Consider the following 14,264-nt stretch of genomic DNA (forward strand, 5'->3'; position numbering starts at 1 on the left):
AAATTTTCGTCTTTCTTTAGCCCCTTTCATATTACTTACTAAAACACACAGAAAAACAAAAAAACAACATTTAATAAATCAGTCAACATCTTCATCAATAGTATCAACATCAATATGAATTTCTTCTTGCGTCGAATCTACCGCGCTGTCTCCTAGTTTAGAAATCTCTTTTGAATGTCGCCACTTCATCCTTCGGTTTTGAAACCAAACTTTTACTTGAGCATCCGTTAAACCTACAAAAGGCAATAAAAAAATATACTTAACATTAATTTCTTAAAGAAACTTACCCAATGTGGCAGCCAGTTGCCTCCTATCGGGTTTAGTGATGTACTTTTGAAGCTGAAACCGTCTTTCCAGTCCTTTTCTTTGCAAATTACTGAACACCGCACGAGACCACGATCGTTTTCTCTTAGTATTCGTGCCCATTGTTGATGGGGGAGACGTGGATCCTGCTGGAATATTTAGCCGTGGAGCTGAAAAAGAAACAGATCAAGAGGAATTTAAAAATAAATTGAAAGATAAACAAAGCGAAGCACAACAATTTAGTTGCGGTAAAATAGATGAAGAGAAAGTTCAGACAAGAGATCAAAAGAAACATGGAAGAACAATAATGAGAACCATATAAAGAATGAAACATTTAGTAGTGGAACTGGTAAAATCAATCAAGAAAAAGTTATGACAAAAGAACAAAATAAACAGGAAGAAAAACAATAGGAAGCAGATAAACGATGTAATACGTGTTTATTTGGAATACTTTCATATAAGATTCAATAAAAAAAAGTTTAATAAATGAAAATAAACCCGATCTATAATGAGAGTCGTTAAATCAGCCACATAATGCGTTTATTGCACCAAATGTGGCCGAAGGCACTTAAAACACTCGTTCATAACTGAAGATTCTCTATATAAACTCGTATAACGCGCTGAATCTGTTTACACGAATGTGAAAATACTTAAAACTAAATTGTAAACGTACCCGTCTGACTTGTTTACGTGATAATAGTAATAGAGCCGGATCTGTTTATGTTGAGTTTGAAATTTGGAACCCATCAACGGTTTTTAACATGTATATTTGTAAACCATTATAGTCTGTTTTAAGTTTTATGAGTCCTTACTAATTAAACTCTTCTAATACCGTCGGTATGTGAATAGACACTTCCGCTCTTGTGACATTGCTTGGGGATAATCAGTAAGAATTTAGGTGGGTATAGGCTTATATTAATTTAGTCACTTTTATTAAATTCTATTGTCACAAGATTCTATAGTAGTTAAACTCATCTAGAAGAGATCTTTGATTAAACTAATATGAATTTTTTCAGTTTCTTCTGATAGGTATATTTGTAGTGGTATACTTCTTGTTGAATAAAGATGATTTTATTCAGTTCATTATCTTTCAGATTGCTTTTGGTTCCTATTGTCCATCTCAACGAATATATTCCTGCCCGCTTAAGCTACTTATTTAAGAACTCTTATGATATATCCAGAAAAAATTATTGTTTATGCTATTATGTTTATGCTATGTTATTATGTAATGCTAGTTAGTTCATCGCCACTATCAGCTTAAGATAAATTACGAAGGCTTCCTAGTTGATCATCCTCATTAGCCTCTGGTTGTTCTTTTGGCTCTGGATACATATTGGCCATCGTGGAATTTCGGTAATCGAGAACAGAATTAGGCAAAAGTGGCATATGTTTACCCATTTGCGTAAATTAATAGATTTTATTGTTACACAAGTGATAAAACATTTACCTGAAATAACAAACTATCGTGAAACGGCCGGTATAAATAATTACGATTTGGGTAGAGACGTAAGCCCCCTGTTGTTTATTTAGGTGATTTTAACGATTATTGGAAAGTACGTAAGTGCGTTTATTATTTCTCGGAGAGCCGGAAGATTTATTCTGGATTGGATTTTCTGAATGTGTATGTATGTATACCTAACCTGGAAATCAGTTTTATATCGTTTAAGATACTGGGTATGATGATGGTTTCGAGGAACCGAAATAAAGAAATTAATTTTTTTCAAAATATTTAAAAAGTTACAAATTTCAAAAAGAAATTATTGAAAAACTAACAAAAAGTTGCCTAAAAATTAATTTAGCAGCATCCTCAATCAATATTTTAATGAAATAATAGAAACGATTACAAAAATAATACAAGAAACGTCCTAATAAAACAAAAAAATAATTTATAATTAAAGGGAGATATTTCAAGTAGTTACGATACGAAAAAACCATTTATAACTTCTTTGGTTATTAAGCTACTGCCACGAGTGTCATACGCAAAATTGAATACTAAGAAATTGCCTACCATGTTATTAAAATTAGAATAATTATATAATTAGTTGACGAGATATGATCGTTTTTATTTGGCTTCAGGTTAGAAGGCTTTTGCTGGATTTAACAGTGAATATAAACGATAAAATAAACTCTATTTAACTGAATAATGCAGGATCAAAAGGTTGACAAAAAAGCTCCTCTAATACAAGTAGAGATGTACATACTTACTATTACACAAATAGCTATTTTCACAAGTGATCACCTAAAAATTGCCTATATCTCATTTCTTTGTTGTTCTACAGTTAAGAGCGAAATAATGAAAATTGAAGAGTGAGTAATTGTCAGTTAGATTTCAATTAAATTGTTTTTCTTGGGGCAACTTTTTAAGAGATATAATGTAAATTTTGCTACAGGTCAGCCGAATCTCGCTGGCTGTAGCTCGGATTTTTTATTAATAACTTTTGATCTAGGTAAGTTAGTACCATAAAATAAACTTAATTGGCTAAAAATTGGCACTAATCATACAAATAGTTTTTGACCGAAAAATTTTTTTATTACTTTTTCTTGATCTACAGTCCAGAGCAAAATAATAAAAGTTAAAGAGTAAGTCACTCTTTCTCTCTCTCCTTTCGATATTGGGCTTTGCAACGGGGCAATATACCCAGTTATTAGTGTTGATCCAGATATTAATTGTGTTTATATCCTGCATTTGATTTTGGTTATTTGACTTTGGGTTTATGTATTTTTTACGGGTTTGAAAGTTTGATCGAGTTAAGAGTTAATACATTTTGGAGAGACAGAACTAGAAGGATTTCGAAAAGATATTATTATTTACAACTTTATGTTGTTTTTATTGGGAAATTTTATCACTATTGACAGGAGTTTAGAAGTAGGATTATGTAGGATTGCTGTCAAAGAAATGGGAGTTGCCACATTTTAATCGATCAATGTATCATAAAGAGAAGAGGTATCATTAATACATTCAAACAATACTTGTTCTATGCTACCAATGCTACCAAACTTACTACACGAGCACAATTAATTATCTTGAATTTTCATTTTATATCACTGTTGAGGGGCTTAGACAGTATCTCGTCCTAAGTCTTGTAAATGCTGTTAATCCCTTGGAATGTTCTCTTATCTTAAGAACTAGAATTTTTTCTTAATTCTACATCGGCATTTATGTAATGTCTGCTATTTGTTTCTAAGGATTTGGTCCAACTCTCATTCCATTTTATAAATTTTAAGTTTCTCATAGATGGCAGTATATTTTTTATGTCTATGTGTATTGGGTATGGTACTCTTAGTCCTCTTCCTATACTGGCTAATGAGTCAGCCACGTCATTTCCCTCTATTTTGGCATGTTTAGGTATCCAGGCTATTTTAATGTCAAAATTGTTATCCTTAGCTGCCAATATAATTTTTTTTGTCAAGTAGGTTATTTGTACTGCTTTTGACTTATTCGATGCTATTTTTTTTAGATCATTTTATGAGTCGCTGAATATTATGGCTGCAGGGATACCATTTTCAAGGCAGTATATCGTTGCACTATGGAAGGCTACTACTTCGGCAGTACAAATCTGGGTATTGTCTAGTAGTCTAGACGACATCTGTGGTCTTTACGCGGGCAATATACACTAAAACCTACCCTTCCTGTTTTTCTATCAATGCGATCATATTGAAAGCATCTGACCAACTTATGCTTCTCAATATTATCCTCAGATGGTTTTATTTTGTGATATGCTTTTACGAAGTAGGATGACTCCCTACTCTTTTAATTATTTGAATATTTAGGGGTTGTTATGTATTCTTATACTTCTTTACTACCAGTTTTTCTGCGAGGCATTCTCTCCTAAATTCAAGAGACATTTCCCTACTTTCTGTTAGAGGAAGATTTGTCGGGGTGGACATCATGCAGCCCAATACTATCTTTAGATCTTGAAATTGGGTTCTATCAAGTTTGTTTTTTATTTCTATGGTTGCAGGGCTTAACAGATAGCTCAATAATCCAAATGCGCCCCTATACATATTCATAAGAATTTGGGGGTTTCCTCCTCACCACACCTTAGCGACCGCTTTAATTGTATTTATTCCTTTCAGGACTGTATTTGACATATTATGCACCTGTTTCCAACTTAGTATATCTGTTAGAATTATTTCTAGGTATTCATAAAAGGAGACCCATTCAATTTTGTGCCCACTATACATCAATATCATAGCAGCCGACTTACCAGGTGATATTGTTAAGTTCAGCTCCCTAAATCGGATTTCTAAAATCATTAGTGCTCTCTATTTAATGTTCGAAGGCATTCGCCTATTCCTATCCCGTCCACGTTTAGGTAGAAATAATCAGCAAATTGTATAAGTTAATTAAGTATCTTTAGGGAGTTTGTTGTGCTGTGTAGATAATCCGGTTGTTAGATTTATTGGTCCTATTATGTTGTCCTTACTGTCTATAACATATACTTCCATATTCAGGAGCAAAAGGAGTTAAAAATAAGATTAGATATTTCTATACTAACCCCCAATTGTCTTAATCTATATATATATAAAAATGTCCATTCGTTTGGGTTCATTTCACCCGCGGCAAGGATTGACGTAAATATTTGCATGGGAATTTGTTTTAACTCCCGGGAGACTAGCTATAGTTGAATGTGAGCATACGATTAAGTTTACTCAGCTTCTCCTATTCCTTCCAAGACTGACATGCCACTATAATCAAGTACCACGCAGATGAGGCCGCGGGTTTAGTCTAGTATTTTAGGTAATTTAAAAATATTTACAAAGTCATATGCAGATTTGATGTCCAGAAACACTTCCATCCTGTTGTTAAAAGCAGAAAAAATCAGTCAGTGTTGTTGGACTCTCATAGTTACCCATGCTAATGCCTCCGTGCATCCTTGTGCCTTTCTAAAGATAATTGGAGTATTAGGTAGCATTTTTTTATTTTTATATCTCATATGCCAAACAATGTTTGATTATTTCTTTCCCATGCAGTAGTGCAATAGGTCTGTGGTTAGTAATTAGTTCTGCGCTTAAATTTGGTTAAATGTATATGTCCAATAGGGATTCCTTTACCATACGGGCAAGTTTTTTAATCATTTGATAATGTATATTGTCGATACCTGGTGCTAATTTTTTCATTCACTTGGAGCATGTTTCATTTGTATTTGTCCGATTGGCTTTTCCTCAACAATTTTTGGTTCTTCGAAAATGAATTACTTTGAGGTAAATAGGACAATGTTAAAAATTGACAAGTTAAAAATTAAATAATAACTTTTTAACTGCATAAAATCCGTCTTCAAATCATTTATGCCCTATTTTCGTTCATTTATCAATAAGGAACACTCTTCGTTTCACCATAGAGCAATGGGTTTATCCTTTTCCCTTTATATGGTTTCTTAATAGGTATTGCAGAGCTTGCAGCATCCATGATTTTCCCTTCCAGTTCCTCATAGTTTGTAATCCTGTTCTCCATGTAGCTTAGAATGATTTTAATGAGCAGTGTATCAGTTGTACGCTTTTTTTAAATAAATTTACGTTTGATTAATAAATAAAACGCACTATTTGTATTCAGCGTATATAATAAAATAAAAATTGCTGCCTAGCGCTTTCGGCCGTAGGCCATCATCAGGGCTTAAGACATTATCAAAGCAAAGACACTATTCGAAAAAAAACGGATTCCAACTTATTGCCTATGGTTTCTTAAGTACAGAGTACGTAGTACTGAATGTACTAAACGTATGCTGAATACAAATAGTGTGTTTTATTCATTAGAATGATTTTGCCCTGATAGATATCCCACTTGGCTTTCTTGAAGTTTCGTGCTTGTCTATATTTTGTTATTTGTATCTGATATCTTTCATTTATATCTGTGCTAATGGGAAAATGGCCGCTATCACATGTATCCTCCAATTGGCTACTTGAGGTGAAGGCTAATATATTCTGATTCGGTGGAGTCAGTCTTGTAGGTTTTCCATTACTTAAAACTATGAGATCTGTGTCACTTAGGATATCTACAGTCAATCTGTCATTCCTATAAGCTTTGTTACTTTCCCATTTCGGGTGTTGGGCATTTAAAACCCCCGCTATCAGGTAGTTGAATTAGAAGACTTGTTATGTCCGGTGTATTCACTCTTACTTCTAAAGGGATATAAATTTTCAAAACTGTCAAATTGGGTTGAATTATTCTTATTGCTTGAGCTTGTACATTATGTGGAAAGGGACAGCTACATATTAAAGGTTTTCCTCGACAAAGAATGCTATTTCCCATTTTTCGTTCATTCTGTCTTTTCCCAATGTCTGATATTGATGAAGTTTAATATTATGCTGTTACTAAAATGTTTCCATAAACTGTTACCATGTCTCCTTTAACATTATTTTCTCTGGCTTTTCCTCTGCGATGAGAGCCTTTAAGATTTCTTGATTTTTTCTTCTACAATGATGAGAGTGCCAAATTAAAACGATGTATTATATATACCTATATATCATTTATATGTACAAAGAGAGTTCTTATTAGCACATATAATTTAAGGGATGCTAAATCTTCTATATTGATGTTTGCACATCTTTTAATTATATCTTTCAAGTTTGTTGGTCTAAGTGGGTCCAGAGTCATATCTAGCTGCATGGATGGCTCCGTCTCATTAGAGCCTGCTATAATTATCGTGGCCGGGCTTATTACCTGGGTGCGACTAAATTTGAGCAGTGGCTCGAAGGACTTGGTCTTGAAGATTCTGAAATTTGACCTCTTTTTATTTCTTCTGTGTTCATTACCGGAAAACTTAGTCTTGGCCTTTTTTTTTTTTAAGAGCTGGGAAATCTTTCAGAGCACCGTAGTTGCCCACATTGCTACTATTCAGTTTCCTGGGTCTCGGAAGAGGTTCACTGGAGCTCCATATCTGATCGAATCTGTTGTTGTCTGGTATACTCAGAGCAGCTCTTGTTTGTTGATTTGTGATATGTGCTATCACAGTTTAGACATTTGATGTCTTCTCTACATTCATCCTCTAAGTGAATTTGCCTTGTGCATTTTTGGCATCATTTTTTGCCCCTGCATTACACTTTTGTATGCCCATAGTACAAACAATAACATTGGCTCACCGGTAATATACATGATTTCACATAGACTTCTGATCCATATATGCTCACTAACTTTGAAAGGATCTTACCCTTAAAGGTGAGAAGGCATGTTCCAGTTTTGACATATTTTACACCAATGTCTTCATTAGCCCTTTTATTAAATCTCTTAATTTTATATATTGGTGCAGGCGAATTTGTTATTTATATTATTTTGTTCTCCTCTAAATTCCTGCTGACAAATTGGTTGGCTGCTTCTGGAGTCCTAAACTCGATGATACCCTTGTTCTTGCCCTTTCTCATTAAATTTTGGATATCAGATAGTTTAAAATTAAAAATGACTTTTGCCAGAATACTTTAAGATAAACACGTTTAAAATATCCTAAGTCAAAGGCCAAATATTACAGTTTTTCCACTGCCACTTTTGACAGGAAAGTGTGCAAATTAGGTTCGCTTTAGAAACCTGTAAAAGCTCTATTAATTAAGCTACAATATTTAAATTTTATTGTAAAATAGCTTAATGTTATCTTAATACTATAAAACAATCACACCTAATATATCTTTAGTCAGTGGCCAATTATTAATGTTTTTGCTCAACCACTTTAGAAAGGAAAGTGTTCAAATTAAGCTCAATTTAAAAGCCTGGGAAATGTTTGTTAATAAAACTACAATGTTCAAATTTTATTGTAAAGTAGCTCAATGCTCTTTTAATAGTATAAAGCAAAGGGATCCAAGATATCTTTAGTCAGTGGGCAGATAATAATATTTTTCCAAAGCTACTTTTGATAGGACAGTGTTTAAATTAGGTCTAATTTGCTCCAGGGTCCTGGAAAAATTGTATTAATTAAACTATAATGTTCAAATTTTACAGAAGTAGCATAGTTCAATGTTCTCTTAATATTTTATTATAAATATATAGAAAATATCTTTAGCCAGTAGCTAAATATATTTTTTTTTCTGAAGCTACTTTTGATAGAAATGTGTCCAAATTAGGTTCACTCTAAGGCCCTGAAGAAATCCTGCTAATTGAACTACTTTGGGTGCAAATTACCCACGTTATTTCCCTTATCTCCCTATACCGTGACTGAAGGGCCCCTGTCTATCAAACATTGAACGCTTTCATTATTTAAGAAATTCACTTAAGGGCGATGCTGGGCAGGTGATATCTTGTTTAGAGACTACCTCAGCAATTATTATGTAGCTGGGAAATGATTGCAGAATAGGCTTAATAACAAAAGGTTAATTATATATAACCACGTTAAGTCTCTTTTTTAAAATTATGCCTATAAATAGGAAGTCCTATATAGCTTTAAGGGAATTATTAGATAATATGCATAAACACTTAAGGGCATTAAAATTTCTAGGAGAACCAATAGATAAATAGGATAGTTTATTAGTGTATTTGATGTGTACTAAACTAGATAATACTATTTGGGTCCAAATTGATTTTGGCGGACGACCTCTCTTTTCACAAATCGACCGATTTTTTTATAAAAATATGATAAAAATTATACTGAATATGATCTTACCAGCCTTTTCACTTGTATATCTTAGACCATGGACCCTTTTTTTTTTGGGAACTCAGGATTTTTTTTCGGAAAAAGGATAGGCAAAAGTCCCTATATCTCTTTTGCTTGTTGTTCCACAGTTAAGAACGAAATAATGCTAGTTAAAGAGTAAGTAGTTATCAATTAGATATCATAATTATATATATTTAATAATATGTGTTTTGCTACACGTCAGTAGACCCTCGCTAGGTCTAGTTTATAGTTTTTGGTTGATTACTTTTCATCTACGTAAGCTAGACTCATCAAATAAACTTAATTTGAATAAAAATTGTCTGATATAAAATGTTAATAATAACTAAGAAAGCTTTAAACCCAATACAAATATACTACCGCTCAAAAGTATTTGCACACAATGTATTTTTTTTAATATTTTAAATTAGATACAAAAATCTTATCGCTATATACCTATATTGAGATTGTATCTCTTTTGAAAATTGCATATATAATTAAACAGCATACCTCTCGACTATGGTTCGTTGAAAAACACTGAGTATTTAAAAATAGTCTTGCAAATAACAAATAATGTAGTGAAAATATGCACTTTTTCTAAAAAACTAATCTGTTTACAGCTCGTTCCCGATAAAATTTGAAACATTTAAAAGTGTTTAGTCTTCAAGAATTGATTTTGTGTAACATTGGTAAATAATTTCGCTTGCTTATTGACGATTGTCACCGTTTCTTTGCTGGTTTTTCAATATTCTTTAAAATGGCTAAAGCAAAAGGGTTATCGGTAGAAACAAAAGGTATTATCATTGGACTTCATAAGGCTGGAAAGACTAACCGTCAAATTTCGACGGATTTGGGAATTCCAAGGCGGACTGTTGATTATAATGTTAGGAAATTCACCAGAGAAGGGATATTAGCAACAAACCTCGATCGGGAAGGCCAAAGGCAACAAGTTTAAAGGAGGATTTAAATATTATAATTACAAACAAACGCAATAGACGCCTTACCGCCCCTGAAATCATAGCAAAAATCAACAAGGAGCGTAAAAAAGCGGTCAGTAAAACGGCGACTTTATAATACTGGTCTTAAAGGACGTTTAGCTGTATCAAAACTGCTACTGAAGGATGTTAATAAAATGAAGAGACTTGAGTGGGCCCAATCACACAAAGAATGGACCATTGATGACTGGAAGAAAGTTCTCTGGAGTGACGGGTCGAAATTCCAGGTTTTTGGAACCAAGAGGCAAGTTTTTGTTCGCCGTTATGCCAATGAAAGCGTCGCTGAGAACTGTACGGTGGCCTCAATTAAACACGCTGGTGGTTCGGTGATGGTGTGGGGTTGTTTCGAAGGATCTGCAGTGGGCGATCTAATTAGAATAGAGGGAATTCTTCGAAAAAAGGGTTACAAAACAATTTTAAGTGACAATGTACTTCCTTCTGGTACTCGAATAATTGGGGAAAACTTTATCTTTCAACATGACAATGGCCCCAAGCACACGCCGAAATTGTGCAAGCAATATTTAGGTCAATTACAAAGGCAACATCTTCTGAAAGTTATGGTATGGCCCCCACAATCACCGGACCTCAGTCCTATCGAATTACTGTGGGATGAACTGGATAGACAAGTGCGAAAATCATGCCCGACATCAAAACAAGACTTGTGGAAGATCATCCAAGAAGAGTGGCACAAGATACCTCAGGAAACTTTGAACAAATTAATTAGAAGACTACCGAAACTCTGTGAAGCTGTTATTAAATATCGAGGCGGATATGTAGATGAATCCAAAATTTGATTTTCTTAAATTTAATTAACTGAAAAATGTATTGCTTATATTCATTTTGTTATAAATAAACCGTTTCATAAGAATAACTGATGGGTTTATTATTTTTAGTTATAACTTTAAAACAGTCATATTATGTGGACAAATACTTTTGAACGGTAGTGTACTTCTTTGCTTATTGATCTATGGTTATGAACATCATAATCAAAGTTAAAGACTAAGTTAGTATCAATCAAACCTATACACTTTTACACAAATAGTTAAAGAACATAAGATGGAGTTATACGATATAAAAATCGCCTATACCTCCGTTACTTGTTCTACAGTTAAGAGCGAACCATTAATATATAATATATGACCAAAACCTTTAATCAATATTCTAATAAATAATCAATTTTGGTTGATGTTCATAAAAGTGAGTGGAACTATCGTATGGTCAGTAAGTCGATAGGAGAAAGAAAATGCCATGTAAGAATACTATTGGAAAGCTTTAAGGGTTTATTAGGGCGTAAGTGATAGAAAAGTCAATATAAATAGTAAAAAACTGTGAATCTTCTAAAATGAAGACAGATATGTTTTTATTTCGTTCTAGCAAATGAGCACCGATTTTTTATTTTAATTTTTAGACATTTAAAATAGCCAAGATTTAGTATGTCGATGTAAAACAACGTCACAAGATTATAAGGCAACCATCGACCTTCTAACAAATAAACAAGTTTGTAAATGATCATATTAAAATTAGAAAACCAAGAGGTCACAGTTAAAACATTTGTTTTTTTTTAACAATGGGATACCATCAATATTCTAACAAACAACTTTGGTTGATGTGCATTAAAGTGAGTGTAAATATAAGTATATGTATATCCAATACCAATTTTAAATGTTTTTTTCTGTGTCTGTTTGTCTTTTGTTCGGAACTATTTCCTTTTAGTATCCCTCGATAATGGACACCACTGTGTCCGAAACATGTAGAGAATTTTATTAGAATAACTAAATGTTTAATAAATAAGTGGAGGGAGACTGCAGTATTTTCATTTAACCTTAACCTACGACTCCACTGCAAGTATGAACTATTTCTGTACTAATCTCGTTCTAATATACATATAAACAGCGATTTTTGAAGGCCTACTGGATTTTAAACATTAAAAGTAAATATTAGACATACAACGGAAACCATAGAAGTTCTACAGAAGAGATAGCGAATGTTTTCTTCCTAATTTATCGAATTAAAAAAATCGAAGATTTAGTGTCGTAGATTCATTAAAAATGTTTTTGGTAGATTAGACGAGATAAGATTATATACATTTTAATAATTAAATAACGAGTTTCATGTAGAAAGTTTTAGATAATGATAAAAAACCATGGACATTCTAAGAACAGACAAGTGTTTAAAAAAATACCTGCCGCTTTTTTTAGGTACCTATCCGTGTCGGATGTTGGCAATTATAACTTTTTTGTAACAGCTCGATAATGAAAGTTACAAAATTAATGTTTGTCATTACGTTTCATAATTGTTTCTATTGGATCAACCATTTAAAAAATATAACTATTTAAATTTTGTTACATGTCCTTGCTGAGTCTACCTCGAAGTTTTTCATTGGTAACTTTTGATCTACGTAAGCTAGTATCGTAAAATAAACTTAATTTGTTTAAGAATTGTTTGATCTAAAATGTTAGCAAAAATTATATAAGCTCTAAACCGAACACAAATGAAGATATCGGAAGATATAAGAAGCGTTTATGAGATGTGACCATTTAAGTTCTACCGAGCTTCCACCGATGTGAGTCTTTACAATGTAAATAAATAAATAAATAAATAAAAGACTCTCAAATATCAGCTCTAAAATAACCAAAATATTAATAAATCATCAAAAAGCTTTTTAAAAAAACCTAATTATACCCAGCCGGTTATAAAGGATATAATTCACTTAAAATCCCTCTGTAATAACTCATAAAATATGTCGATAAAAACGACTCGAAAAACTTGTTGATAACCGTACGGCATTAAATCTGGCTAATAACCATCAACGCCCGAAACTGTTTTTAAATATTTAATTTCCATTTGAAAATTAATTAGAAAATTCAACTGGGGTCCCGGTGGTGTTTATTTGAAGAAAAATCGCTCCTCGGCCCACGGACGTTTATATATTCAGGCGATTTGTTGAAATCATGCCGCGTAATAAATGACAGCACATATACGCGAAAATTTGTGTATTAGAAGCCGAGAACCGTTTAAATCGAAACATCTAATAATGTTTTCAACGGGATATTTTTCCCCGTTGTAAAGTTAATAAACAAACCATAAAAATCAACGAGAAGAAGCTCAAGATGTTTGTATATGCCTTTAGATTGAGACTGACATTTAACAGCTTCTGGCTCGTGTAAACATACCAATTGGTTCGCCACGTTAGAGGCAAAAGTAACACACTTTTCATAGAACATTAGTAAGTAGATCGGCTTTTAAACCAAACATTCGTATATGTATGTCTTTCACTTAAAAACACTATTTCATGTACAGAGTGTCCCAAATTTGAGCGGTTTATTAATGCATTAAAAAAAATATTTTGATAGAGTTTACAAAACCATAGACCAATACTTTTCAAAACCGTAATTAGTTTGAAAAACAATACAACGAATAAAAAGAAGAATTTTTAGAAGTTTTTTTTGTAAATATAGCCATTTTGGAGTTATTAAGCAGTTGTTCAATAAAATTGAAAATAACTTGATACTGTGTAAAACGTTACAAAAATCTAAATACAGTAGAGCGTTGATTATCTGAAAGCCGGTCATCCGAAACGTCGGTTAACCGAAAGGAAACATGACGGATCCGTCTAATCAGTTTGTTTCTCTATTGACGTTGACTTCAGTGTTGTTTTAACGGTCCGTGCTGTTTTTTTGTGCTGTGTGACTCCTAGCAATGCCGAAACGTAATCGAGTTGTGCTTAGTCTTTCTGACATACTTAAAATTTTGGAAGGATTAAAAAAAGGTGCAAGTGGATCAAGTTTAGCTCGAGAGTTTGGTGTTGGGAATTCAACGATAACTGACATTAAAAAAACAGTGAATCTATCACAAAGTTTGCTTGCGTGCCGGACAGTGACGATGGAAGCTTGCATAGAAAAACAATGAAAATGGCAGAAAAAACCTAGACACTGCAGTTTATTCATGGTTCATGCCGATACGTGCTTAAGGTCAACCAAAAGATGGTCCTTTGATTTGCGAAAAGGCATTAGAAATGAACAGAAAGCTTGGGGGTAATAATGATTTTAAAGCATCTACTGGTTGGCTCAAAAGATTCATGTCTAGGCACGGAATTAGAGAGCTAGATATTCAAGGGGAAAAGCTGTCAGCTGACATTGAAGCTGCTGAAAAGTTCAAAGAAAGTTTTAAGAGTTTGCTTGTAAAGCAGTGTTATAAGGACAGTAACGTCTATAATGCAGACGAAAGTGAGTTATACTGGAAGAGAATGCCGACCAAATCCCTTGTCTCTAAAAAAGAAATGGCAGCGCCTGGATTTAAAGCAAGCAAATCCCGCATAACAGCCACGGTATGTGGAAACAATACGGGCACAAATAGACTACCTTTGCTGATCATAGGAAAATCTAAGAATCCA

The 14,264-nt window shown here is 33.2% G+C and overlaps 1 protein-coding gene across 3 annotated transcripts in view; it reads right to left on the reverse strand.

Annotated features, from left to right (window-relative positions):
- Positions 1-52: 52 nt before the first annotated feature.
- The window catches only part of LOC126737373 (H2.0-like homeobox protein), a 38,961-nt gene continuing 24,749 nt past the window's right edge, over positions 53-14,264 (reverse strand). For all 3 annotated transcript variants that reach the window (XM_050442252.1, XM_050442254.1, XM_050442253.1), the window contains exons 4-5: positions 288-473; positions 53-233 (exon numbers count right to left, since the gene is read on the reverse strand). In XM_050442252.1, coding sequence (XP_050298209.1) covers positions 79-233; positions 288-473 — 341 coding nt within the window. In that variant the 3' untranslated portion in view covers positions 53-78. The remainder of the gene's footprint in view (positions 234-287; positions 474-14,264) is intronic.

This window comes from Anthonomus grandis, chromosome 6 (assembly GCF_022605725.1).
Source record: "Anthonomus grandis grandis chromosome 6, icAntGran1.3, whole genome shotgun sequence".
NCBI classification, from domain to species: domain Eukaryota; kingdom Metazoa; phylum Arthropoda; class Insecta; order Coleoptera; family Curculionidae; genus Anthonomus; species Anthonomus grandis.